Genomic DNA, 26641 nt, shown 5'->3' on the forward strand with positions numbered 1-26641 from the left:
CTTGTGCCCTGAAAAGGTGCCAGATGAGCTGATGCATTGTCTCAGGCAAGCACTGAAACTGGTGAATTTGACAAAAAAATGAGGGTGTCATCCCCATACAACGAAATCTTACCCCACTTTTTACCCCACTTCTGGAGCCGATAAATTGGGATCCCTACGAATGGCCTCCACCAACAGTTCAATCACCAATGTAAAAGCAATGGTGAAAGGGGACAGCCCTGTTGGCTGCCCCTAAAAATGCTAAAATTGCTTGATTGTACCCCGTTGGTGTTGACCGCAGCAAAAGGTTCACTGTAGAGAATCTTTACCCATCTTATAAAGGCTTCACCCATGCCAAACTGCTCGAGAGTATGAAAATGGTATGGCCTCTGAACTCTGTCAATTGCCTTCTCTGCATCTAGAGAAATCACCAATCCCTGTGTTGACTGATGTTGACACGCTTGAATTACATTAATCAGCCTCCGAACATTATTGGAGGATCTGCGACCCTTTATGAAGCTCGTCTGGTCCTGTTTAACAATAGAAGGTAATACAGTTTCCAGCCTTAACACTAGAGTCTTAGAGAGGATTTTAACATCAACATTTAAGAGTGAAATGGGCCTGTAAGAAGCACAGTCCTCCAGGACATTCCCTTTTTTCAGATTAAGTGAAATATTGGCAGAGGACGATCATGACTGTACAACTCATTGAACATGTTGAGCATCAGGCCTGACAATATACTTATAAATTCCATGTAAAATTTGCTGGGAAGTCCATCAGGACTGGGTGCCTTTCCACTCTAAAGCGGCTTCACAGCCTCCTGCACCTCTTGATCTGATAAGGGAGCATTGAGAAAAGACTCTTGTTCGGGGGTCATGCCCGGGAGTTCCAGATCCTTGAAAAAGGACTCCATTTTGGCCCGCCCCTACTCACAACCCTCAGATTGACATATTTCTTTGAAATGCCACATTAATCTTTTTGGTATCACGTTAGGTTCCCAGACCTTTCCCTAACAACTTGAGGGACACTCCTTTTCCTGGTGAGATACGCTAGGTACTTGCCCAGTTTGCCACCATGCTCATGTAATCCTTGTTTTGCAAAACTAAGCTCCTTCTTTGCTGTCTGCATGAGCACGGAATTCAATGCAGACTGCAGCACCGTGATCCTCTGTAGCTTGGCCAATGAGGGCCTGTCCATGTCAGCCTTCTCAGCTGCCTGCAACTGTGCTTCAAAGAGATGTTGCTGCTCGCCCTTCTGCCGCTTCTTACTGACAGCATAAGAAATAACTAACCCCTGGCATAGGCTTTGGCAGTTTCCCAAAAGACAGACAGGCTACTAACCGAGTCTGAGTTAATGTCTAGGAACACCCTAAATTCCTGAGAGAAGTACTCCACAAACTTATTAAGGAAAAAGGGATCTATTCACCACTGCCTCAGGCCTGTTATAGTGTCCTTAATCTTAACCCATAGGTACACTGGAGAATGATCAGCGTTGGTAATATTACCAATTGTACAAGATACCACCAAGTCCAGGGTTGCCATGGGGGTCAGAAATAAATCAATCCTGGTGTGGCATCTGTATGGATTGGAAAAAAACCTTAAAATCCCTGCCTGTATGGTGGAGACACCTCCAGACGTCTACCAACCCGAACTCCACACAGATCCACTAAATATTTAGTTGGAACAGAGGGTATCGGGGAGGGGTCTTTGGGCATTCATGAGGCAGTTAAAATCTCCCCTATAATGAAATGCCGGGACTCAAGACTGATCGCTTTAGAGAACGCATCTACCAGAAATTTGAGAGGATGGACCAGAGGTCAGTAAACATTTAAAACATCATATTCTTCCTGGTTTATCAGGGCTTAGAGGATTACAAACCTCCTGTGTGTGTTTTTAACACACTCTAGGAGCTTAAATGGGAGATTCCTCCTAACCAATATAGCCACTCCCCTGCTTCTGCTATTAAAAGATAAAAAGTAAACTTGATCAAAGCCATTCTGCGGTAGTTTCAAATGCTCCCTATCATCCAAATGTGCCTCCTGTAAAAAAATAATATTCACGTTTTCCTTACTAAGACTCGAGAGTAAGCCTTTCCTCTTGATTGGTGAGTGACTCCCCTTGATGTTGCAGGTGCACCATTGAATCAAGTCATTCGCCATAACCTTCTGCAATAACATTTAAATTCCAGAGAGGAGGGACTCTAATTACAAATCGCTGAGCCTTAATGTCGTAAGGTCCATCGAACGTAAAAATGACATAAACTCAAACCACTACCGTTAATAAACCTACAAAGCTATCAAAGACTATGTACAACAAAAACCAAAAAACAAACCAACACATAAAGCACCAATGGCGCTGAATAGGGGAACTCACCTCCTGCCCAAAGGGGGCATCTACACATCCCAAAACCCAACTTCCTATCCCACTGCCAATATTGCAGCCAGGGCATTTAAATACCTGAACCAGGCATAAATTGCTCGTAAGTAGGTATCTAGCCATCCCAACCATTTTCTCTCCTGGATAGAGCCGTACCACAAACACAAGCAGAAAAGAAAGAAAATACACCATGAAATATTAAAGTGAACAAAGAAATTTTGAACAAAAAGGTAAGTACCCCACCCATCCTTTGGTAGAACTTAATTTAGAAATTGAAAGTACAAATCCCAACTGCCCCTGAGCATAGTTGGGACCAGATTATTACTAATTAAAAAAAGGAAAAGAAAACCCTGACCAGACTTCCTCTTTTTTTTAAAAAGTAGAGACATACCCAAACAACACTACTATTTGTACATACTAAATTGTTCAGATTAGGCTAATTTGTCCACAAAGTCTCTTGCCTTCTCCGATGCGTCAAAGAGATATACAGATCTATCTGAGGTGATCCGAAGCACCGCCAGATCCTGAGCTCCCTCAGTCTTTTCTTCATGCCGCCATAAGATTTTCTTTTCCGGATCACTGCCGCTGAGAAGACCTAGAAGAACATCAGCTTAGAGCTCTCGTAAACTCTGGCCTTCAGATCCTTCCCCTGGGTTCTGGAAGCTTCCACGATTTTCTTCTTATCTCTATAGCGATGAAACTGCACCAAAACAGGATGAGGACATTGGTCCAGACCTGACCTCAATGCCATGACCTGGTGAGCCCTCCAAATTGTCAAGCTTCTCATTCCAGCCTCCACTTTAAGGAATTTCAGCAACCAGTTGTCAATAAATTCCACCGGTCGCTCACCTTCCTTACCCTCCGGCAGACCGATAATCTGAATATTTTTCTCCTCACTCTGTTCTCGAGGTCATCAACCTGGCCAAGCAAATTGCTGACCTGCATCTCCAGGGCCTGGATCCATTCATGGAGGAACTGGTATCAGCTTTCATCTCTGTGACTCTACATTCTATCTTATCCGTCCTTTTCTTCAGGTCTCCGAGCTGTTGTTCATGCTTCTGCAGCATGATACAAGATAAGGGCCAGCTTCTCCTCTATCTGCTTACCCAACATCTCACGAGATTTCGATATCTCCTTTACCAGGACCTGGTAGGAAATAGAGTCTGACGATCCTCCAGGCTGGGCCGCAGACCCAGCCTTGAACGTACCTCCTCCCTTCTTCAGCATTCTTGGGTGGCAAAAACTGAGATAAGTTACTCTCTGACAGTTTTGTGGGACTCTACGACCTTTCCAGCATTCCAGGATATCACACTGATCACTGATCCGAGTAGAGCAGCTTAGGACTTTGTCCACTTGCTTTGTGGTGCGGAGCTCTGCAACGCAACCTTCCTACGTTGCCGCGATCTTGGATCCTCCTCGATCAGAAAACTTTTTTTTATTTAAAATTGATTTAAGGATTTTGAGTGTGCTGCATAATGAATGTTCATTAGATTAATTACCATTTAAGTTTAGAAAATCTCTTCCAAGATATGGTTTTAAATATACTGGAGTTCTTGTTTGCAACACAGTTGAAATTGGTTGCAAGATGCATGAAAATATTGTGTTTGGTCTAAACCCATCTTTGCTTCATTTTTGTCACAGCTGATGCAAAAGTCTCTCAAAAAGGGTTAACTTTAAAAGCACTTTAAAGGGTTAACTTTAAAAGGTTAAATTTCTTTGAAAAGGGTTATCAATCTTTTTTTTATTGGAAGAAAAATGAGCACAAGCATAAAATCCCACCTATTCAACAAACAAGGACTATAAGACCATAAAACACAGGAGCCGAAATTGGGCCATTCAGCCAATCAAAGCCGCTCCACCATTCAATCATGGCTGAAACATTTCTCAACTCCATTCTCCCACTTTCTCTCCGTAACCCTTGATCCCCCTTACAATCAAGAACCTATCTATCTCAGTCTTAAATGTACTCAATGACCTGGTCTCCACAGCTTTCTGTGGCAATGAATTCCATAGATTTGCCACTCTCTGGCTGAAGAAGTTTCTCTTTATCTCCACTCTAAAAGGTCTTCTCTTTTCTCTAAGGCTGTGTTGTCTGGTCCAAATCTGTTCTACAAATGGAAACATGTTCCCAACATCCACTCTGTCCAGGCCATTCAGTATTCTGTAAGTTTCAATTCAATCTACCCGCATCTATCTGAACTCCATTGAGTACAGACCCAGAATCCTCAAACGTTCCTCATACATTAAGCTTTTCATTCCTGGGACTGACTCCAAGTTTATGGTTTCCTGTCGTAATAATTCTCAGTTCACTCTCATTCTGCCTTATTGCCTTCATTCTCCTCCGCTGTTCCAATAAAACTCAAGGTCAGCTTGAGGAATAGGACCACATCTTTGAATTAGGCACTTCACAGTCTTCCAGACTCAACACCGTGTTCAACATTTTCAGACCATAACCCTCTGCCTTGACTTTTTATTTTTGGTTTTGAATAACAACCGTCGATGAAATTTATGTGATTCCTATTTGCAAATTGTCTGCACTTATATTTTGTTTACATATTATATTGCTATTTCCTTTTGCCTTTTCTCATCATTGGTTTGGCCACTTAATCTCTCTCCTGCCTTCAACCCTATCAAGACTGGCCTTTCTTTTGCACTTTATTTAAACCTAGAGCAACATTTCTTTGAAATTTTGATGAAAGGTCAACAACCAAAATATTGCTTTTTTTAGGTTGTCTGTTTATTGGGTATTTTCACCATTTAAAAAAAATTTAAAACCTTCAGCATTTGTGCATGATGGCTCAGTGTTTAGCACTGCTGCATCACAGCACCAAGGTCCCAGGTTCAATTCCAGCCTTGGGCGACTGTCTGTGTGGAGTTTGCACATTCTCTCTGTGTCTATGTGGGTTTCCTCCAGGTGCTCTGGTTTCCTCCCGCAGGCCAGGTGAATTGGCTATGGTAAATTGCCCATAGCGTTAGGTGCATTAGTCAGAGGGAAATGGGTCTGGGTGGGTTACTCTTCGGAGAGTCGGTGTGGACTGGTTGGTCCGAAGAGAATCTAATCTAATCTAAATTTGCAGTATTTTGGTTTGGTGAAGTCTGTTTGCTAGCTCGAGCCTACAGCAATGACTGACCTTTTTTGTTATGTGGTTGTATGAGATTGCTTCCATGATGCACCAAGTTTAGCTTGTGTTCACTGATATCTACCACATGGAATTCATGCTTGTTATTTTTTTCTTTATTGTAAGGAGTAAGAGCTAATCAAGTGTAGCTTTGAAAAAGGGAATTTGACTTATATATTGAAGATTAACATGACGAATGTAAGGGTTTGGTATAGAGAATGACCATTAGCTACCCCCTCCCCCAACATTCTCAGCTATTTAATCAGACCATGGCTGATCTGTTTTTCACCTCAACTTCACATTGTCACTTACTCCTGATAACACATTATCCTCCCTTGCTTTGTAATAATTTAACCAATGCTTCTTTAAAAAATTTCAAAAACGATTAACTGTTTGATGAAGAGATTTCCAAAGACTCATGATACTCTTTGAGAAACAATTTGCGCTCAACTTTGTCTTACATCTTTACCCCTTATTTGTAAATGATGACTGCTATTTCTGGATTCTAATATCCACGCACACCCTATCAAGCTCCTTCAAGAGCTTGAGGAGCTCTCTCTATATTAAGTCACTTCTAATCTTTCTCTCTCCCTCCCTTGTTGAATTAATTAAGCAGTTACATTTGCCAACTTCCGATCTAATGGGCTGTTCCCCAAATCTTGGTTATTTTAGAAATATAACAACACTAATTTTTAAAATTTCTGTCCAATTATTGTAATTATACTTATTGCAATGATGTTGAAATGTATGGCACTCATAAAATCTCCCCAAAATTTACATTTTGTTGCATTGATTATTTAAAATCATTTTACCAGGGCTTTGATAAGAATATCATAGTCAGCTGTAGTCCATTAAAATATTAAAATAAGTACAGCTTGTATATCTTGAGAAAATGTACTTTTCAGTGAAAGCATATATCTATTTGTAGATTCAGATGAAAAAGACTGAGGAACTCAGTTTGTGTTGTTGACTTATTAACTTCTGCACTGTAGCTGAATTGAAAGAAATTATTTGCTACAAATTATGTCAGGCTGTTAGTCATTCAGTGGATGCTGTCCTTTTTACATGCCTTTCTGACTGCAGAGTCAAAGTAAGCAAATAAAAGCTTCCATTTATATTGCACCTTTCATTCCCTCAGGATTGGTTCTTGTGAAGTATGTTTTGAATGTGGTTGCTGTTGCAATGTGCACATCCAGCACCTAGTTTGTAAAGTGCACATTCCTCTGAACAGCAAATAGATAATGATCAAAAAATGTGTTTTTGCTTTTTGCCAGGCATAAATCATGGCCTCAGAATGCCCTCCTGCCCTTGAAATGGAATTACTTATGTCCATCGAGAAAGCAAACGCATTCCCAGTTTGAAATCTCATCAAAAAATGGCACCTTCATCAGTGTAACATGCCCTCAGTATTGAAATAGTGTCAACTGGATTCTGACTGATACCACTGTGATAGGACTTGAATCTGTACTCTTGTGACTCAAAAGACAAAAATAGCTACTAATTGAACTAAGACGAATATTCAAATGCGCTTGTTAAAGTCCAAAAACTGCATGGCTTCTTCTCTGCAGCAGCAGGACAGCCAGAAATGTAGCAAATGTAGAAGGCAGTATTGTTTCCCTGTCCTGCATTCCTCACAACATCACCTGACTAAAGTGCTTCCGATGCATTCCATTGTTATGTAGTTAATGATACTGTATTTTGCAATTTGTAGGAACCTCACCACTTCCAGATTATTTCTATTAACATCAATTCAAAAATAATTGACAAATGCACATCAGATGTAAGAAAAGTGTACCTGTCATTGTCTCTCCACAGAGGATTACTGCAGACAGGTGACACTCATTATGCAATTGAACCACTTGAGTCCTCCAGTACCTTCCAACATATTGTTTATCGTATGGAGGATCTGCTTGAAGAACATTTAGTCTGTGGAGTATCGGATTTGGCCAGCACTATGCAGCCAGTTGATCAGGAGCATGCAGAACAACATTCCCATGATGGTCACAGTATGACGGGATTCCTGCGCGTAAGTCATAAGGCCTTTTGGATTCAATTATTGCCAATCATTTGTACATCTCTTAATTACTGAGTTTGGAGCTCAGTAATAACATTTCTACCTCTGGTCCAGGAGGCCGAAGTTCAAGTCCCACCTGGCTGTGAGGTGTGTCAGAATATGTCTAAGCAGGTTGATTGAAGTTTTTTTCAATTGAAAAATGTATGAGGTTGCAGAGATGAGCTTTCTATCTATTCATTTAGTAGATGGAGGCACTGCTGGCATGATCAGCATTTCTTGCACTTGTGTAATTGCTCGAGAGAAGGGATGGTGAATCGTTTTCTTGACAATTCAGTGATTTGGTCATTTTCACAAACTATGCATGTTATCACCTAGTTCTGACTGCCAGATATACCTGAGACAAATTGCAGTGAGGGAGCCAGGTGACAGTTGCATGTTAACAAAAGATTCAAGAACAAAAGAAAAGTACAGCACAGGAAAAGGCCCTTCAGCCCTCCAAGCCTGTGCCAATCATCGTGCCTGAACTGAACTAAAAATACAAACCTTCTTCCCTTAATCGGTCCATACCCCTCTCTTCCCTCCCTGTTCATGTAACCATCCAGATGCCCCTGAAATGTTGCCAAAGTGCTTGCTTCCACCATCTCTTAGGGCAGTGCATTCCAGGCTCCTACCACTCTCTATATGAAAAACTTCCCTTGCACATCTCCCTTCAACTTTTCTCCTCTCAGTTTGAACCTGTGACCTCTTGTAATTGTAACTTCAGCTCTGGGAAAAAGCCTCTCGATACCCCTCATAATTTTGTAGACCTTTTATCAGGTCTCCTCTCAGCCGCCATCTTTCCAGTGAAAACAATTGTGTTTTTTTTTCCTTTCTCAATGCCAATGTCCTTGAGACCAGGCAACATCCTTCTCTGCACTCTCTCCAAAGCTTCCACATACTTCTGGTAGTGTGGTGACCAAAATGGCACACAATACTCCAAATGCAGCCTAATAAGGGTTTCATATAGGTGCAACATGGTTTGTCAACTCTTGTAATCCATGGTCTGGCCAATGATGGCAAGCATGCTATATGCCACCTTAATCACTTTGGCCACCCGTGTTACCACTTTTAGGGAACTGTGGACCTGCACACCCAGATCTGTCTGTATGTTAATGTTCCTAAGGGTTCTGCCATTTACAGTATGATTCACACCTAAACTTGATCCTCTAAAATGCATCACTTTGCATTTGTCTGGATTAAACGCCATCTGCCAATTCTGTGCCCAAATCACCAATCTATTTGTATCTTATTGTATCCTTTCACAATTGTTGGCACTATCAGCAACTCCATCAATTTATGTGTCATCTGTAAACTTAGTCATCAGACCATCTGCATTTTCCTTTAGATTATTTATATGTACTACAAACAACAGAAGACCCAAGACTGATCCCTGTGGAACACCACTAGTTACCAATTCCCATTCTGAAAATCACCCTTTTACTGCGACCCTCTGTTTTCTGTGATGAAGCCAGTTTTGTATCCATCTCGCCAGCCCACCCTGAATCCATGTCATTTTAGTCTTTGTAGCAATCTGCTATGTGGGACTTCATCAAAGTCCATGCTGAAGTCCACAGCCCTACCGTCACCGACTATCTTCGCCCGTCTTCAAAAAATTCAATCATGTTGGTGTATAAATCCGTGTATAAATCCTTCCGTGTATAAATCCATACTGCCTGTCACTAACTAGTCCATTTTCTTCCAAATGTGCACATATTTTGTCCCTCGGTCTCTTCTCCAAGAGCTTCCCCACCACAGACATCAGGCTCACTGGCCTATAATGTTCTTAAACAAGGGAACAATATTGGCTAATCTCCAGTCCTCTGTGGCCCAAGAGGATGTGAAGAGATCTAATAACACCCCAGCTATTTCTTCCCTTGCCTCTTGCAGTAACCTAGGATAGATCCTATCTGGCCCTGGGGACTTGTCTACCTAAGTGCAATTTAGAATACCCAAATCTTCCTCCTTTACTATATTGACATTCGCCAGAGTATTCACACACTCGTCCCTGACCTCAACATTAGTCATGGCTTTCTCCTTGGTGAATACCAATACAAAGTATTAAGGATCTCTCCCACTTCCTGTGGCTCTACGCATAGCTTCCCTCCTTTGTCTTTGTGCAGGCCTATTCTTTACCTTGCTACCCTCCTTGTTCTAATATATGCATAAAAATAACAGGGATAATTGGGCATGAGCTAAGTGGATATACATGTATGTTATTACATTTTATATTTATTCTTGTATTATTTTTAAGTATATTTATGGGCACGAGTATGGTCACTGATTTGAGGAAAGCAAATGTTTCCTGTAAATTACATCAGGTTACTAGTTGCCAAGCAGCTGACTTCATGGTTGTTGGAGTTTTGTGATGTGAGTCTAAAAACCACTGACAAGGGAAAATGCATGCTTGGACACTGTCTACCCAACCTTTTAACTTCTGGTGTTTATCAGTTAGAAGTCAATTAGATTTCTTTGTACTAAGACTCACAAGTATGCCAAAATAAAGAACAGAATTTGCTGGAAAAGCTCAGCAGGTCTGGCAGTGTCTGGGGAGAGAAATCAGAGTTAACATTTTGGTTCAAGTGACCCTTCCTCAAAATCCTGCATCCACTATTCTTTTGGTTTTCACAAGAAAGCCAGACAGGGTAATGATGGCAGATATCCTTTGCCATTTGTTAACTAGATGGATGTTTATGACACGTGTTTCTTCATTTTTTTTCATGGGATGTGGGTATTGATGACTTGGCCAGCATTTATGGTCCATTCTTAACTGCCTGTGAACTGAGTGGTTGCTGGGCAGAGAGTCAGCAGTCACACGTCGGCCTGACCAGTTAAGGATGGCAAACTTCCTTTTCCAAGGGACATGATTGAGCTAAAGATTTTTTTTAGAACTATTGATAATGGATACATGGTCACCATTAGACTAGCTTTTCGTTCCAGATTTTTACTGAATTTTCATTTCAGTGTTGACCATGGTGGGATGGAAACCAACCCAGAACGTTAGCTGGGGCTCCACGTAACTCATCCAGTGAGATTACCATCTTGCCACTATCTCCTGATCATTGAAGTGTCACATTTTTCATCAATGGTTATTTATTAAAATTACAGTTGATTAAATAACTGAAGTCAAGCTGTTCATCTGCCACAGTCGGATTCAGACTCTGATATTGCTATCTCAATATTTCATATCTCTTGGTAAAATTGAGCCCTCTCACTAAGTCAATGTTGGATCTTCCAACCTGCATGGTTTAAAAAACTTCTTTAATGAAGTGTAAAGGATGATTATTGTGGAAATAATTTTATTTTATGAACTTCAGATGTTTGTACTTATGCTGAAAAGCATTATTCATTATGCAGTGTGATGAAGATTGAAATTGAGCAGTAAAAGAAAACGATACGGGAGTCATTGTCATGAGTTTGGTACTATTTCTTGCTTGGATTCTGGTTTGGGTCAAACTCATGATAATGACTCCATAAGACAAAGAAGCAGAAATTAGGCCATTCAGCCCATTAAGTCTACTCCATCATTCAAACATGGCTGATGTTTCTCAACCCCATCCTCCCACTTTCACCCCATAACCTTGTTCAAGGAGGGGAGTAGGGATAACCCTAGTAACTATAGGCCGGTGAGCCTCACTTCTGTGTTGGGCAAAGTCTTAGAGAGAATTGTAAGGGATAGGATTTATGAACATTTGGATAGGAATAATGTGATCAAGGATAGTCAGCATGGTTTTGTGAAGGGCAGATCGTGCCTCACAAACCTTATTGAATTCTTTGAGAAGGTGACTAAGGAGGTGGACGAGGGTAAAGCAGTAGATGTGGTGTATATGGATTTTAGTAAGGTGTTTGATAAGGTTCCCCATGGTAGGCTACTGCAAAAAATACAGAGGTATGGCATTGAGGGTGAGTTGGAGGTTTGGATTAGGAATTGGCTGGCTGGAAGAAGACAGAGGGTAGTAGTTGATGGTAAAGGTTCATCTTGGAGTGCAGTTATTAGCGGTGTTCCACAAGGATCTGTTTTGGGAGCATTGTTGTTTGTCATTTTTATAAATGACTTGGAGGAGGGGCTAGAAGGTTGGGTGAGCAAGTTTGCAGATGATATGAAAGTCGGTGGAGTTGTTGACAGTGAAGAAGGATGCGTTAGGTTACAGCAGGATATAGATAAGCTGCAGAGCTGGGCAGAAAGGTGGCAAAAGGAGTTCAATGTGGGTAAGTGTGAGGAGTTTCATTTGGTATGAGTAACAAAAAGATGGGGTACTGGGCTAATGGTCGGATACTTGGTCGTGTGGATGAGCAGAGGAATCTTGGTGTCCATGTACACAGATCTCTGAAAGTTGCCACCCAGGTAAATAGTGCAGTGAAGAAGGCATATGGCGTACTGGCTTTTATTGGTAGAGAAATTGAGTTCCGGAGTCCTGAGGTCATGTTGCAGTTGTATAAGACTCTGGTGCAGCCGCATCTGGAGTATTGTGTGCAGTTTTGGTCGCCATACTATAGGAAGGATGTGGAGGCACTGGAACGGGTGCAGAGGAGGTTTACCAGGATGTTGCCTGGTATGGTAGGAAGATCGTATGAGGAAAGGCTGAGGCACTTGGGGCTGTTTTCATTGGAGAAAAGAAGGTTTAGGGGTGACTTGTTAGAGGTGTACGAGATGATTAGGGGTTTATATAGGGTTGACCATGAGAACCTTTTTCCACGTATGGAGTCAGCTATTACGAGGGGGCATAGCTTTAAATTAAGGGGTGGTAGGTATAGGACAGATGTTAGGGGTAGATTCTTTACTCAGCGAGTCGTGAGTTCATGGAATGCCCTGCCAGTAGCAGTGGTGGACTCTCCCACTTTAAGGGCATTTAAACGGGCATTGGATAGGCATATGGAGGATAGTGGGCTAGTGTAGGTTAGGTGAGCTTGGATCGGCGCAACATCGAGGGCCAAAGGACCTGTACTGCGCTGTATTTTTCTATAACCCTTGATCCTTAACAACCTATCTATCTCAGACTTAAATGTACTCAATGGTTTTCTTTTACTGCTCAATGTCAATCTTCACCAAACTGCATAATGGGAAATGCTTTTCAGCATAAATAGCAACATCACATCTGAAGTTCATAATATGAATATGAGCTATCATGCAGCCAAAAAGAGTTGGAGAGCACATAGACAATTCCACGAGGTGGAAACACAGGTGCGATTGTCAGTGAGGTGAGGAGGGATGTAGGATCACTCAGTGGCTAGTATATCCCCGTCACCTTTGCAGCAATTACATCTTTGATGGTGAGTTATTCCTCCCTGCACTTCCAATTTCTTTTCTGCAGTCTGAGTTAACTTCATCACCTCTGAGGAAATTTGAGGGAAAGTGGAATCTGGCTGGAATGAAGGATGATAATAATCGAGATGCGAGACTCCTGATGTTATATATCATTGTTTTACTTCACTGGATGCTGTTCTTGATAACTGCATAAAGTGAGGTCTGGAATGGTTTCACGTTTGCAACTGCCAAATCACTTTCAAATGCTTGAATCCAGTCATGATCTAAAAGGTAAAAACAATGACTGCAGATGCTGGAAACCAGATTCTGGATTAGTGGTGCTGGAAGAGCACAGCAGTTCAGGCAGCATCCAAGGAGCTTCGAAATCGACGTTTTGGGCAGGTGGCTTTTGCCCGAAACGTCGATTTCAAAGCTCCTTGGATGCTGCCTGAACTGCTGTGCTCTTCCAGCACCACTAATCCAGAATCCAGTCATGATCTGCATATTTACGCATAAAATGGCCATCTAAATGAACCTTGATAATAATTCAGATTTTATGTTCACTGAACTTCTGAGTGTTAAATCAGAGGGCACCTGAGAAAAATTTGGGTTGTACAGTATTCCCTGGATTTAACAAGTTGAGGTGCAATTTTATTGAGTGTTGAAAATATTAAGGGGATTACGGGCATAACCTAAAATATAGAAACAGAACTTTCAGGGAACGTCATCATTTGTCTAAAATATGTTCTGCGTTTTGAAGTCAAATCATATTTGTGATGTGTTTTTACTTACATAGTACTATGTGTAGAGTAAACATTTCAACTCCCAGCATTCTTCTTGTATGAGTCCTAAGTTTCACACAAAATTCTGCTGTAAATTTTACAAGTGATAGTGTAATAAAAGCACACTGAAAATATCACTGAGTTGAAGAGTTCATATAGGAACAGGATATAATGAGAAAATCAACTTCTCCTTCCTTTAAATGCACATAAGTACAGCATGTTTCACTGTTTTCCTGAGTTGGCCCCAGTCCTGCAGCCTTTGTTACTCTATCCAGCTCTTCAACTTCTGAGATTTGGAACAACCTGCTCAATTCATACGCAAAAGAACCTGAAGTCTATTTCTTAAAAAAACTTCAGCATTAAACATCCTTCGGATGATTTGAGCAGGCTGTTGCAATACTCAGAGGTTGAAGAGATTTTCAGTGTGCTTTTATTGTGCTATCAGTTATTACTTATAGTAAAACTTGCAGCAGAATTTTGTGTGAGTGCTCTTTGGGGGGTCGGTGTGGACTTAGTGGGCCAAATAGCCTGTTTCCTCACAGTAGGGATTCTAAGTTTCTACATCCAGCAGTGGTAATGTTGGTGTCTGGGACATTGTCAGGTATGATTCTGTGAGTATGACTGTCAGACTGGTCTGTGAAACACATCTTCCAGTTTTGGCATGAGCCTGCGGAAGAATTCAAAAACTGAGCCAGAACATAAAAGTAGGTCACTTCAGGTATTCTAAAGTGGGGACAGTAAACATGCAGCTAAACACTCAGACAACGTAGGGTTAATCAGACCTGGTTCCACTTAAGCAAACATACAGCCAAGCTAGCTTACCGCAACTTGTCCCAATTCAGTGACACAACAGGAAAGTAAACCACATTCAAACTGTGTCGCAAAAGTTTGAGGGAAATGATCTGATGGTAAGTGCCACGTACTCAAAACACAATGTGATTGATCTATTACCAAGGTTTAAAAATCATTATGTAATTGGTCAATAGGAAGAAACCGAAGTATAATTGATGCGGATTTGTGTATAAAAATATGATTTTAACCGCCAAAAGACAGACTTTCTGGGCAAAGGCAACCAATGTCCCTTTAAGGTTGAGACCCTCGCATTGCAAGTAATAAACATGCTGTGAGTGTATGTAACAAGAATCCTGCGGTCTGAACAAATGTTCCTTGGACAAGCCCCCCCCCAGATATTAGTATTGAGGACTTTTCAGGGTGGATAGGGCTCTTTCTGTTGTTTTTTCTGGTGCCAAGATGGTCCATTTGGTTTCATTTCTTTGAGATTTTGGAGTAACTGATACAACTGAGTGATTCACTTGGCCTTTTCAGAAGGCACAAAGCTGTGGGTCTGGAGTCACATGTTGTTCAGACCAGATGAGGATGGCAGATCCTGACAGACATTAGTGAGCCAGGTGGGTTTTTCCAACAATCAACAATGGTTTCCTGGTTGTCAGTAGAATCTTAATTACAGTTTTTTAAATTGAATTAAATTGCCAGCATAGATTTAAACCTGGATCCCCAGGCAATCAGCTGAATTTCTGGATTAATTGTCTCGCAATATTGCCACTAAGCCATTGCCTCCCTTTTGTGAAGTCTTCAGATGATTTTCTGACTCCATGCTCAGTCTGAAACCTGAGCCACAGCTGACACCAATAGTGGGATGGGCAGCACTTTGATAAGCATTACTTGAAAACTTTCCACCTAATTATGTAAATGGATGAAAATCACAAGGTTTGCCAATTTAAAAGTTTCCAAACCTGCACTGCCTCCCCAGAGATCACAAAAATTCAAAGAATGAAGTTCATATTGTGACTAATCATTTTCCCTCCACATTGCAGGACAATGTCCAACCGTTGATGCTAAAAGAACCAAAATATTTCAAATGCATTGTTGGCTCTGTGGACGGTTTTGATTTTGGAATAAATTTAATTGTACCTTTCAGCATGTATTGGGTGGTCTGTGTATCCAACCAAAACACTTCTGGGATAGCTTGAAAGCTGCACTGTTGCACCTGGTCTGTTTATTCTGGAGCATAAAATATCTGTTGCAGTCCCTGGAGCTCACTCATTATTATGAACTGGGAGATTCCAGATTCACATGGTTCTTTCACACCAAATAGGATTCTGACCATAGCCAAGCCAAGAGCTTTCATTAAAAAGTGGAAGAACTGGAAATCAACCTGCACTCATCCCAAATCATGCCAAATGCACCACTCAGAGTGAAGGCAGAGATCAATTATGTCACATATTTACCAAGTACAATATGGTGGCAAAGGTTATCGGAGTTGTTGCAGAACAAATGTGATTCTTCAAAATTACTGTTTGTCTTATGATTTTCTAATGTCACTTCTGTTATCATAGAAGTGAGTAGATTTGTTTTAAAATGAAGTGAGTGAATATCTAGGGTTGACATTTAAAACCAATAAAATTACAGGCATATGAAATGATCTACTTATTATTCTTAAAGCTAAAGTGATTTAAGTACAATAGCATGGGTAATGATGGCAACCAACGGTCATAATCCAGACTGTTTATTCTTATCTACACTGTGTGTTTGCACCTGGGAAAAATAGATCTTCAACTGTCACAGAAGGTTTACAAGTTTTTACCTTGTGTTCACAGAACAAACGGGCCATATTGCCCCAGACTCGATATGTTGAGCTCTTTTTGGTTGTCGATAAGGACCTGGTAAGTATGAAAGCTGCTTTCTGTAACCAAAATGAAATGAGGTGTCTGTAAACGTGTAATTGCTCCCCTGAAATTTTATTTTTTTTTAATGTGTTCCAGTATGATATGACCAAGAATGAGACTGCTGTGAGGGAACAGATGGTTCAGCTTGCTAATTACCTTGATGGAGTAAGTGCATTTCCACAATTTCACTTCATGCTACGTGGAAAATTACTGTTGCCTTTTCTTGACTTCAGGCTTGTAATGCTCGTGTATCTTGTCCCAAGTCTCCCAGTTTGGAGACTTCTCGCAGCCTGGCTATCTTCATAGGCCAAGCAACACCACTGGGCAGTGAAGAACAAGAAATTCACTTTTCATAGTTTCTGTGTATACAGGTTTTAAATTGTAACAGGGCAATTCTACAAGGACCTGAAGAAATTCTACTAAATACTGAACAATCTTCCATCATTATTAGACCTTGCCTTTCCTTGGTTTGGAAGAGTTTGAAAGCTTGCAGTGATTTTAGTCTGAATTAGCATCCCACTTGTATTCAATTTTTGACTTGAATTAAGTTGGACATGTTTTGAGTTAATGCGCACTAGATTCTGAATTATTAAGGAGCGTTTGGTATTGCATTTGCTCTCTTAACGGGAGAGTTTCCCGAATTCCACTGTGTGAAGGTTTAGAACAAGGCTGGTGCAAACCAAGGGCAAACAAAGCGAAGACAGTGTGTGGGAACAGTCATTAATTTTCCAACTGTGTTGCATCGAACCAGAATAAAGTGCCTGCTTTTCTCTGAGGAGCAGGATATGAAGCTTTCAAATCTTAAAAATATTTGCAACCAACAGCTTTGGGTAGCTGACTGTGTACTGCAGACTATCTCATAGGAACATAGGAGCAGCCCCTGAAGCCTGCTGTGCTGTTCAAGATTATGGCTGATCATCTGCATCAATGCTATTTTCCTGAGCTATCTCCCATGTCCCTTGATATCATTTGAATCTAGAAACCCATCTTGAACACACTATAAATTACTGAGCTTCCAAAGCACTCCAAGTTAGAGAGTAAGATATTCGCTCCCCTCCAAGTGAAAGAAATCTTCCTCATGTCAGTGCTTAATGACTGTCTCTATAGTGTAGGGATGAGCAAACAGATAACTGGAAACAGAGCTTTGCTACAACAACTAATGGAGCACTTGATTTGAATGGTTCACAGCACCCACACTTGACATCTCTCCACTTCCTTCCAGTCTTATACAAACAACATCTGATCAGCAAACCAATTTTTTATTCATCTTAATTATAGCATTGCCATCAGCAAAGGAATAGTTTGCACAGAAAATTTCACTGAACAATTGTTTTGCATACCCAGACATGATTTTTAAATGTTTTTCTATTCTGGATAATCTCTTAGTCGTATGTGCCATCAGAAAAGGTAAAAAAGATTAGGTGTTTATTGCGGTTCATTTAATATTTACTAGACCTATATTTAATAGTCAGTGAGTTCTTGCATCTTGAGTCTGGCTCTGCTGTGCAGCAACTCTCAGTCCGTCAGGGACCTCTGACCAAGGCTGAGCTTTTGGTACAAGGTTGACAACTAGTCCCAAGGATTCAGTAGTTGTCATAATGAGAGATAACATCAAGGTATATCCAGACTGCATGGCAGCTCGTGCTTTCTGATTTGATGAACCATTTCTACTGGATGGCTGGAGGTCAGACCCTCTATTCGGCCTTTTCTTTCTGTTGAGACATTTCTGTCCTGTCCAAGGCACACAAGGTGACTGAGCACAGTGCTTGTATCGTTTTAGAATTAGCATTCCAGGGTTAATCAAGTAGCGGTGCCTCAGTTCTGAAAGTGAATTTGGTTATTGTAGTAACCAATAGGGTGACTACGTCTCATGCCTTCTCCATCCATACCTGGCAACTTGTTCTCTACAGTTCTGGTTGACAATTGATGAGGAAGAGAATTTCCTTTGCAACAGGAATTTGCTTTCATGTAACTGTACCCCAGCATCTCTGGGAGGGAAGAAAATCTCTGCTAAAAGCCATATTTCCTGCTGCACCGAATCCAGCCTCTCCCTGTCTCCATCAATCAGTTTATTACTTCACTCACACTATTGCTGTAATAAGATGGCCACACTGCCAGATTTTACAGTTTGTGGTTGACAAGCTGCTGATAGCAACAGCACAACAATCGAACATTAGAGGCTTCCAGGACAATTGCTTTTGTTAACTGGTGATGCTTCTGAAAAATGAATGTTCTTCCTCCACCACTCAGCATATACAAAGTCAGGAATGTGAAATACAGAATTTTCAGTATGTGGATACCTTTGTTAGACTTGTAGGGTTTTTCTGAGAAATAACATCAACCTGTCTAATGCAATGGCTTCACCTTTGCATTGTGCAATTCTGCAAAATATCTCAGAATTCCAGAATTGTGCAGAAAGAGCCATTTCAGCTCATCATTTGCACCAACTCTGAGTTTTTAAACCCAATTCCTTGGGTTTACTCTGAAACTCTTGTTCAATTAGAAGCAATCATCCAATACCCTTTTGAATGTTTGAATTTAAACTGCCTCCACCACACTTCTAAGAATGCATGCTGCATTCCAAACCTCTTGCAGTGTTGAAATAAATTGTCTCATCCTGCATGTGGCTTTTTTGCAAATCATTTCAAATATGTGCTGCCTGGTTCTTAATCCATTTATGAGACGGAACAGTTTTCCCTATCCACTCTGTATAGATCTCCTCATGATATCGGAGTCATAGAGATGTACAGCACGGAAACAGACTCTTTGGTCCAACTCGTCCATGTGATCAAATCTCCTAAGCTAATCTAGTTCCATTTGGCTGCACTTAGCCTATATGCTTCTAAACCCTTCTTATTCATATAGCCATCCAAATGCCTTTTAAATCTTGTAATTGTACCATCCTCCACCACTTCCTCTGGCAGCTCATTCCATACATGCACCACACTCTGCATAAAAACGCTGCCCCTACTCCTGTACTCTGACCAATAAAGGAAAGCATACCAAACATCATCATCACTATCCTATCTACCTGCGACTCCACTTTCAAGGAGCTATGAACCTGCACTCCAAGGTCTCTTTGTTCAGCAACACTCCCTAGGAACCTACCATTAAGTGTATAAGTCCTGCTAAGATTTGCTTTCCCAAAATGCAGCATCTCGCATTTATTTGAATTAAACTCCATCTGCCACTTCTCAGTTCATTGGCCCATCTGGTCCAGATCCAGTTGTAATCTGAGGGAACCCTCTTCGCTGTCCACTACACCTCCAATTTTGGTGTCATCTGCAAACTTACTATACCTCCTATGTTCATATCCAAATCATTTATATAAATGACAAAAAGCAGTGGACCCAGCACCGATTCTTGTGGCACACCACTGGTCATAGGCCTCGAGTCCGAAAGGCAACTCTCTACCACCACCCTCTGTCTTCTACCTTTGAGCCAGTACTGTATCCAAATGGCTAATCCTCCCTGTATTCCATGAGGTCTAACCTTGTTAACCAGTCGACCATGGGGAACCTTGTCGAATGCCTTACTGAAGTCCATATAGATCACGACCACCACTCTGCCCTCATCAATCCTCTTTGTTACTACTTCAAAAAACATTATCAAGTTTGTTGGACCTGGTTTCCCATGGACAAAACCATGTTGCCTATCCCAAATCAGTCCTTGCCTTTCCAAGTACATGTATATCCTGTTCCTCAGGATCCCCTCCAACAACTTGCCCACAACTGATGACTGGCTCACTGGTCTATCGTTCCCTAACTTTTCCTTACCACCCTTCTTAAATAATAGTACCACATTAGCCACCTCCAGTCTTCTGGCACCTCATCTGTGACTATTGATGATATAAATATCTCAGCAACAGGCCCAGCAATCACTTCCCTAGCTCTAAATATCTATTGAGTCTCCTCTTAGCCTTCTGCTTATTTGAGAAAAATAGTCCCTACAGCAACAAATGCTGCAAAAAATGGAGGTGCACCAAATTTGGAGCACACCTTAATATTCACAAATTGAAAATTCATGATGTTGATTCATTTTCTCCATTTGTTTGTGGGATGTGGCCATTTTCGGTGGTTATTGTCTTGCAGTTGATGTCATTTGTGGAACCATTAAAACCTATTTCAGAACATAGGATGGAGGAATATCAGATTTAAGAGCAGGAGTAGACCATTTGGAGCCTCAACCATGCTTTACCATTCAATAAGATCGTAGCTGATCTGATTGTGTCCTCAACTCTATTTTCCTGTCTGCCTCCCATAACACTCTTATCCTTGTAATATATGCATTCCCACAGTGCTATGAGGAAATTTCAGGATTTTGAGCCAGTGAAGATGAAGATTTTTTGCCTTTGCTGATGCTGCTTGGTATGTTTCTCAGGTTGTTGAAATGGTGATTGTAGTTTCTTAACAAGTGAAATTCAGCAAGATTTCATCATGAATGGGCACTTGTTGAAACAAGTTTGTGTTCTCTGTGGCCTGACACATCAAAAATGTAAATCGTTCATTTTTTTTTCCCTCAAAAGATGATAGGATCACTACACTGTGGAAGAAGGCCATTTGGCCCATTGAGTCCACATTGACCACCCAAAGAGCATCTCACCCAGACCCTCCCCCCCCCCCCCCCAACCTCCCCATCTCCATAACTGAATTTCCCTTGGCTAATCCATCTAGCCTGCACATCCCTGGATACTACAGGACAATTTATCATGGCCAGTCCGCCTCACCTCACCTGTGGGATGAAATCGGAGCATCTGGGCTAAAGTCACGCAGACACATGGACCATGTACATACTCAACTCAATCAGTCATCCGCGTTCCTGGCACTGTGATGATTACTCCTTCCTGTTGTTGTGGTCTGCCTTTGACATTGGAAAACTCCCATGAGAAGATAAGGAAAATATATATAATTGTGGAATCATATGGAATTCTTTCTTTGCCATTGAGTACATTGCCAGTGTTTTGATTAAATTGAACTTTTGGCCATTCAACAAGAAATAAATTGGAGCTATAGTCACAAGTGAACTGCATTTCTCCCTCCTCAGATGTACAGTTCCATGAACATCCGTATTGTTCTGGTTGGTTTGGAAATATGGTCAAGGAAGAATCAAATCAGCATCGAAGGAGGAGCAGGTGAAGTGTTGGGGCGTTTTGTACAATGGCGAGAGAGGGACTTATTGCCTCGTCGCAGGCATGACACTGCACATTTAATTCTGTGAGTTTTTTGGTGTCTCAGTGGAGAATGCTTGAAATGTGAGGCGTTGTATAATGAAAGCTAACTTTTCTGAAGGAGGCTCACTTTGATATTTTCCAAAGATGTGGAGAAATCTCATTAGGTTTTCTGTCCTCTTCAGTGATTTATTTCATGTCATCTCATTATGACCAAATCCTGATTGTTAATTTGCTAAGGTCCTGGGAAAGAAGATGAAGTTGTTGTGGGAAAGGAAATTATTCAACATTTGCAGTTGGAAAAAGTTATTTTAAAACCAAGTTTGTTTCTTAATTCATCAACAGGAGAAGCCGTTTGTCCATTTAGTCAAGTTCAGGAGTTCTCCTTCTGAAAATACAGCTCGATTTTTCCACTTTTCCTTTTCCATGTATTTTAAAAAGCAACCACATACTTCTCCAGTTATTTGGAAATAAAAACAGGAGAAGGTCATTGGCACCTTAATCCTGCTCCACGATTCAATAAGATCGTTCTTCATCTGCTACCTTCCCACTGTTCGCATATTCTTGACTCCCTTAAATATCTAAAAATCTGTCTTTCTCTATTTTGAAAAGACTTGATATCTGAGCATCCACAGCTCTCTGCAGTAGACAGTTTCCCAAGATTCACACAACCGTTTGAATGAAGACATTTCTCCTCATCTCAATTCTAAATGGCCATCCCTTTGGATGGTAGGTGCACCCTAAATATTATTTCTTGCAACGATTCAAAGAATGCGTTCAGGCAGATTTTTATTGCATGTGTCCCTTGACTTTAAGAGAATTCATCTTTGAGGACACTTTATGCTGTGTTATATACAATGTTGCAATGCTGCCCTGCAGTTTGTCAGCTGTGGGTCTGCAAGCTACATACACAAATCAGTTGGTTTGTCGCAAAATCTGCTTCATAACTAGTAATGTGTTTCACTATGTTAAATGAATTAACCCATAGAGTAAATCAATGCCTTCTGAACGATTATTTGATTGTTGTCATTAACATGACAATTTTTACTGAAAAAGCATATGCTTGATGTCAGTGGGGAGGAAATGATATCCATTAAAAAAAAAACTTGTTTTTGTTGATTGAGTTACTTCTCCATTTTTCAGGAAGAAGGGATTTGGTGAGACTGCAGGAATGGCCTTTGTGAGCACTATTTGTTCAAGGAGCCACAGTGGAGGAATCAATGTGGTATGGAATCATTTTTTTTAAAGAAATAAATGAACTATGAAGCAAAATTTTGTGGGTGGGAGAGGGAATTACTCCTTCTCCGACATAGTGCTGAAACTGCATTCTGGCAAAACAGTCTTTTACCCTTTTCTCAGTTTTGGAGTATCTTTCCCTGCTCCATTTGGGAGCTGAGTTTGGGAATTCTGTCAAGTGAATGGTGGCTGTAGACATAGAAGTGCTGTACTGTGAATGCACGGCAAATCACCAACTCTTAGAATAGTGAAGTTCTTGCCTGTGGGTCTGGTTTTTTTTTGTTTCATGGAATTCTGTGTTAATATCCCATCCAAAAAAACAAATTTCTGGTTTACACAGTTAAACAAAATCATGTGTGTTAATTTTATCCAAGTATAATGCATGGTGTATTGAAGTATCTCTTGTTTCAGGAAATGAGTGGCAGCTATCCAACAGTTCAGTACTCATGGTCATACTCCAAAAGACAACTGTATTGAAACAGAATTCAAATCCACACTTCTCTGTGAGAGCTCGATTTCAGATCGCCATATTGTACAAAATTCTCAGCTCATTGATTATGAGCTCCCCACATTTATCCAAATTCTCACTCACTTTATCCTTTATTAATAAATCCGTGATCTGTTCCCTGATTCCATTAGATCGCATGCATTGTTTCAAACCATATCAGATGATAAGTCATTTTCTACCACACTTGCCTTCAGCATTTAAATTAATTGAAATGATAGTTCCAACTAATTGCACAGCTTCGTGCGATGGAATGTGTCTGTTTTCTTTAAGAGGAGTAAAAGTAACCTCATGCACTATGTTCCAAATTACTCCACTGTTCTTTCAGGGAATTTGCTTTATTTATATCGCACTTCCAATTTCTCTTTTCTCTCCTCCTCTGGCTGCCTTGTATCTGAGTGTGTTACCTGCTTTAGTCAGAAAGATGCAATGGGTAAAATTAGAAGTTCAGAGATTCTACACCCTCTGTGACTCTTTGAGTACAAACTCATGAATGAAATCACATGCTATTTTCTAGTTGGGCAATTACTTATTTTTGTCACTGATTTGCTCACTCTTCGGATGAGCAGAGGCCACAGTTCTGCTCAAGCTCTTATTACAGGGAGCCTGCCAAACCACAGTCATGCTTACCATGTTGAAAACCATAAAACCTTTCGAAGCTCTTAACAGTTTCCATGTTTCCCTTGAAAATAAAAGTAGTGTTTTTATTTTTATTTACTAAGTGAGTAAGCAGGCCATTGATTACCTGGTTTGATGAACCTGGGAAAATGGGTGGTGGGTTGGCTTAAACCTCTCCAGTCAGTAAGGGAATGTTGAGCAGGGATCTCCAAGCAATTTAGTGGTGCATTGGCAATGTTTTCATGTTAAGACACTGAGGGATTTAGAGGAAATCATGGAAGTTTTGATGTTACCAGAGCGTTACTGCAATTGCTTTTCTGGGTTATATGGAGTATGGGCTAGAAGATATTGTAGGACTAAGAATGACTAGTTGCTGTATTCTGTAGACAGTACAGTATGGTGTCTCAGTGGCAGAGCACATTGCTTTGGTGGCAGAGGTGCCAATCAAGTGATTTAATCTATTTTGGAAGTTGTAGGTTGTGAGGAACTGAGAAACTTCTTAAGGATGTTTAATGTCTTAGTGTGGTGAAGCTATACAGTTTGTTCTCTGTATTCAGGATGGTGGAGATATCCGTGGTTATGAATTTTGGATCTTTATATGCATGTTTTTTAATCTGTTTTTTTTTCTAGTTTTCACAGAACATTCTTTATTTTGCATCCATTGTCGCTCATGAGCTGGGCCATAACTTGGGAATGAACCACGATAATGACCGGAACTGTAACTGTGAAGCAGAAGCATGCATTATGAATGCTGGAGCCACGTAAGTCATGGTTCAGAAATACCTCTGTTTAGTGCACCGTGCCCTCTGTGTTCATGATATCAATGCATTACTTACCTCATACCATACAGAAAACTGTGCATGATGTGCTCAAAATTGACCTCAAAATGATCTTCAGAGATTTCTCAGTTTGATTTGCTTTAATGATCTGATTCCCTTGGTTTATAATCCTGATACAGAGGTGCGACGAACTTCAGCAGCTGCAGTGCTGATGACTTTGAAGCTATGATCTTAAATCGAGGGGGCTCTTGCCTTTTAAACATTCCTACACCTGAAGAAGAATATAGCCCTCCATTCTGTGGCAACAAGCTGGTGGATATGGGGGAGGAATGTGACTGTGGATCACCAAAGGTCAGTTCTAAATTGACAACTATTTATCCCTGAATATGCTGGTGTATCTTGTTCAACCTAATGCTGATCAATCTATCATGTGTCAATTTCTTCTAGCCCCAGTAATACTTCTTCAATAGTTTTGCTTTTCCTTATCCTTGTCACTCATTCCCTGAAAGGGTGAATCCTGGTTGTGATATGGTATCTAAGGCAGTTTTCCAGTGCTTCAACTTATGTGTGTGCTTCCTGGGTTTGGCCTAGTCTTTGTAGCTTACCAATTGTTGGTGTCCATGACCAGTTACTTAGTTACACAGTATGAAGGACACTGAAGCCACCTGTTCCAGTCTTGTCTACGAACTGAAGATAGCCACCAGATCTGTGATGGAGTCTAGGATGGTTCTGTTATGTACATTTTAATATTGCTGTGGGTAACTTCCAGCTGGTGAATGGAGGAAAATGCAATTCTGAAACAGCATCTTACCATGGTTAAAAAAATACAGAAGTTAAGCAAAACTTGAGATACTGAGCCTATGTTCTTGGACCAAATATTACTGAATCTAGGGATCCTTTGCCTTGGAAGTAACTGAGGTAGAAAGACTTGTAGCCTTTCTGTAAGGGAAGAGTAAGCAAATATCTGAAGCTGAGGAAATCATAAGACCATAGGAAGTAGTCTCAAAAGTAGTCTATTTGGACCTTTAATTTTGTTTCACTATTCAGTAAAAGTATGGCTTTCTGCTTTTTCCAATAACCCTTTAATTTCAGATGACAACCACCTGATGAAGGAGCAGCGCTCCGAAAGCTAGTGCTTCCAAATAAACCTGTTGGATTATAACCTGGTGTTGTGTGATTTTTAACTTTGTACACCCCAGTCCAACACCGGCGTCTCCAAATCATCATAAAACATGTCCAAGTTAAATTCCAGATTGTACATCAGTCAGGAAGTCTGTTAAGTCTACACAGTTTTGAGTTTCATTGTCCAGTTTAAGGGACCTGGGAGGTCATTCACCCTGATCCACCTACACAATGTCTGGCAGACTCCTTTTTCATTAGAGTCCCACTGGACTGTGTCATAATGTCTTCTTGATTCTACTTGTGCCACTTGGCAACAGCAGTGTGATATCAGGAAGGTCAAAATATTACTGGAGTATTTTTCTTTACACTAATTATTTTTGTTGAAATGATAGCCTTTCCTGCTTCTCCTTTACTTTTCTAGTACTTTAGTTAGGAGCAGCCTATTCTAGTCCATATCTGTTCCAGGTTACTGCTGCTTATGTTTTTAGGAAGACTGTTTTAATCACACTCTCTTTGTGTTATACATTAATTTCTCACAGACTTATGAGTCTGCCAAAATAAATCTTGTGCTGCTCAAATGATTCTTGGCATGAATATTGGTTGGGATTCAAACAAATAGAGACCCATTATTCCTGCACTGTAACTATTCAAATGCACTTGACATTATTTCATCAGATAATATTTTGGAAATGATAGATAAAAATAAGGTTATTTGTTTAAAATTGTACAAGCACAGTGTAAAAGTTGGAATCTGTCAACTGTGAGTTCTTTCACTGAGGTCGAAGCTGAGCTTTAGGAAGAATGGGTGGAGAATGGGTGCTCTCGGGTTGCATCACAATTATCCAACAGTGAGGAAAGCTCACAAAAGGTTCCGCTTTAGTCTTGTGACCTTGATTTGCTTGTGTAGCATGCCACATAGTGGCAGGATGAAGAATTACATCAGGCTTTCTCCACTGACTTTTCCCGGAATTTAGCAC

At 40.7% G+C, this 26641-nt stretch overlaps 1 protein-coding gene across 2 annotated transcripts in view; it reads left to right on the forward strand.

Annotated features, from left to right (window-relative positions):
- The window catches only part of LOC140459710 (disintegrin and metalloproteinase domain-containing protein 9-like), a 127850-nt gene that overhangs the window by 56645 nt on the left and 44564 nt on the right, over positions 1-26641 (forward strand). For both annotated transcript variants that reach the window (XM_072554146.1, XM_072554147.1), the window contains exons 6-12: positions 7289-7499; positions 16169-16234; positions 16334-16402; positions 21281-21450; positions 22548-22629; positions 24394-24524; positions 24722-24893. In XM_072554146.1, the coding sequence (XP_072410247.1) occupies positions 7289-7499; positions 16169-16234; positions 16334-16402; positions 21281-21450; positions 22548-22629; positions 24394-24524; positions 24722-24893 (901 nt within the window). The remainder of the gene's footprint in view (positions 1-7288; positions 7500-16168; positions 16235-16333; positions 16403-21280; positions 21451-22547; positions 22630-24393; positions 24525-24721; positions 24894-26641) is intronic.

The sequence above is a fragment of the Chiloscyllium punctatum genome, chromosome 35, assembly GCF_047496795.1.
Source record: "Chiloscyllium punctatum isolate Juve2018m chromosome 35, sChiPun1.3, whole genome shotgun sequence".
NCBI lineage: Eukaryota > Metazoa > Chordata > Chondrichthyes > Orectolobiformes > Hemiscylliidae > Chiloscyllium > Chiloscyllium punctatum.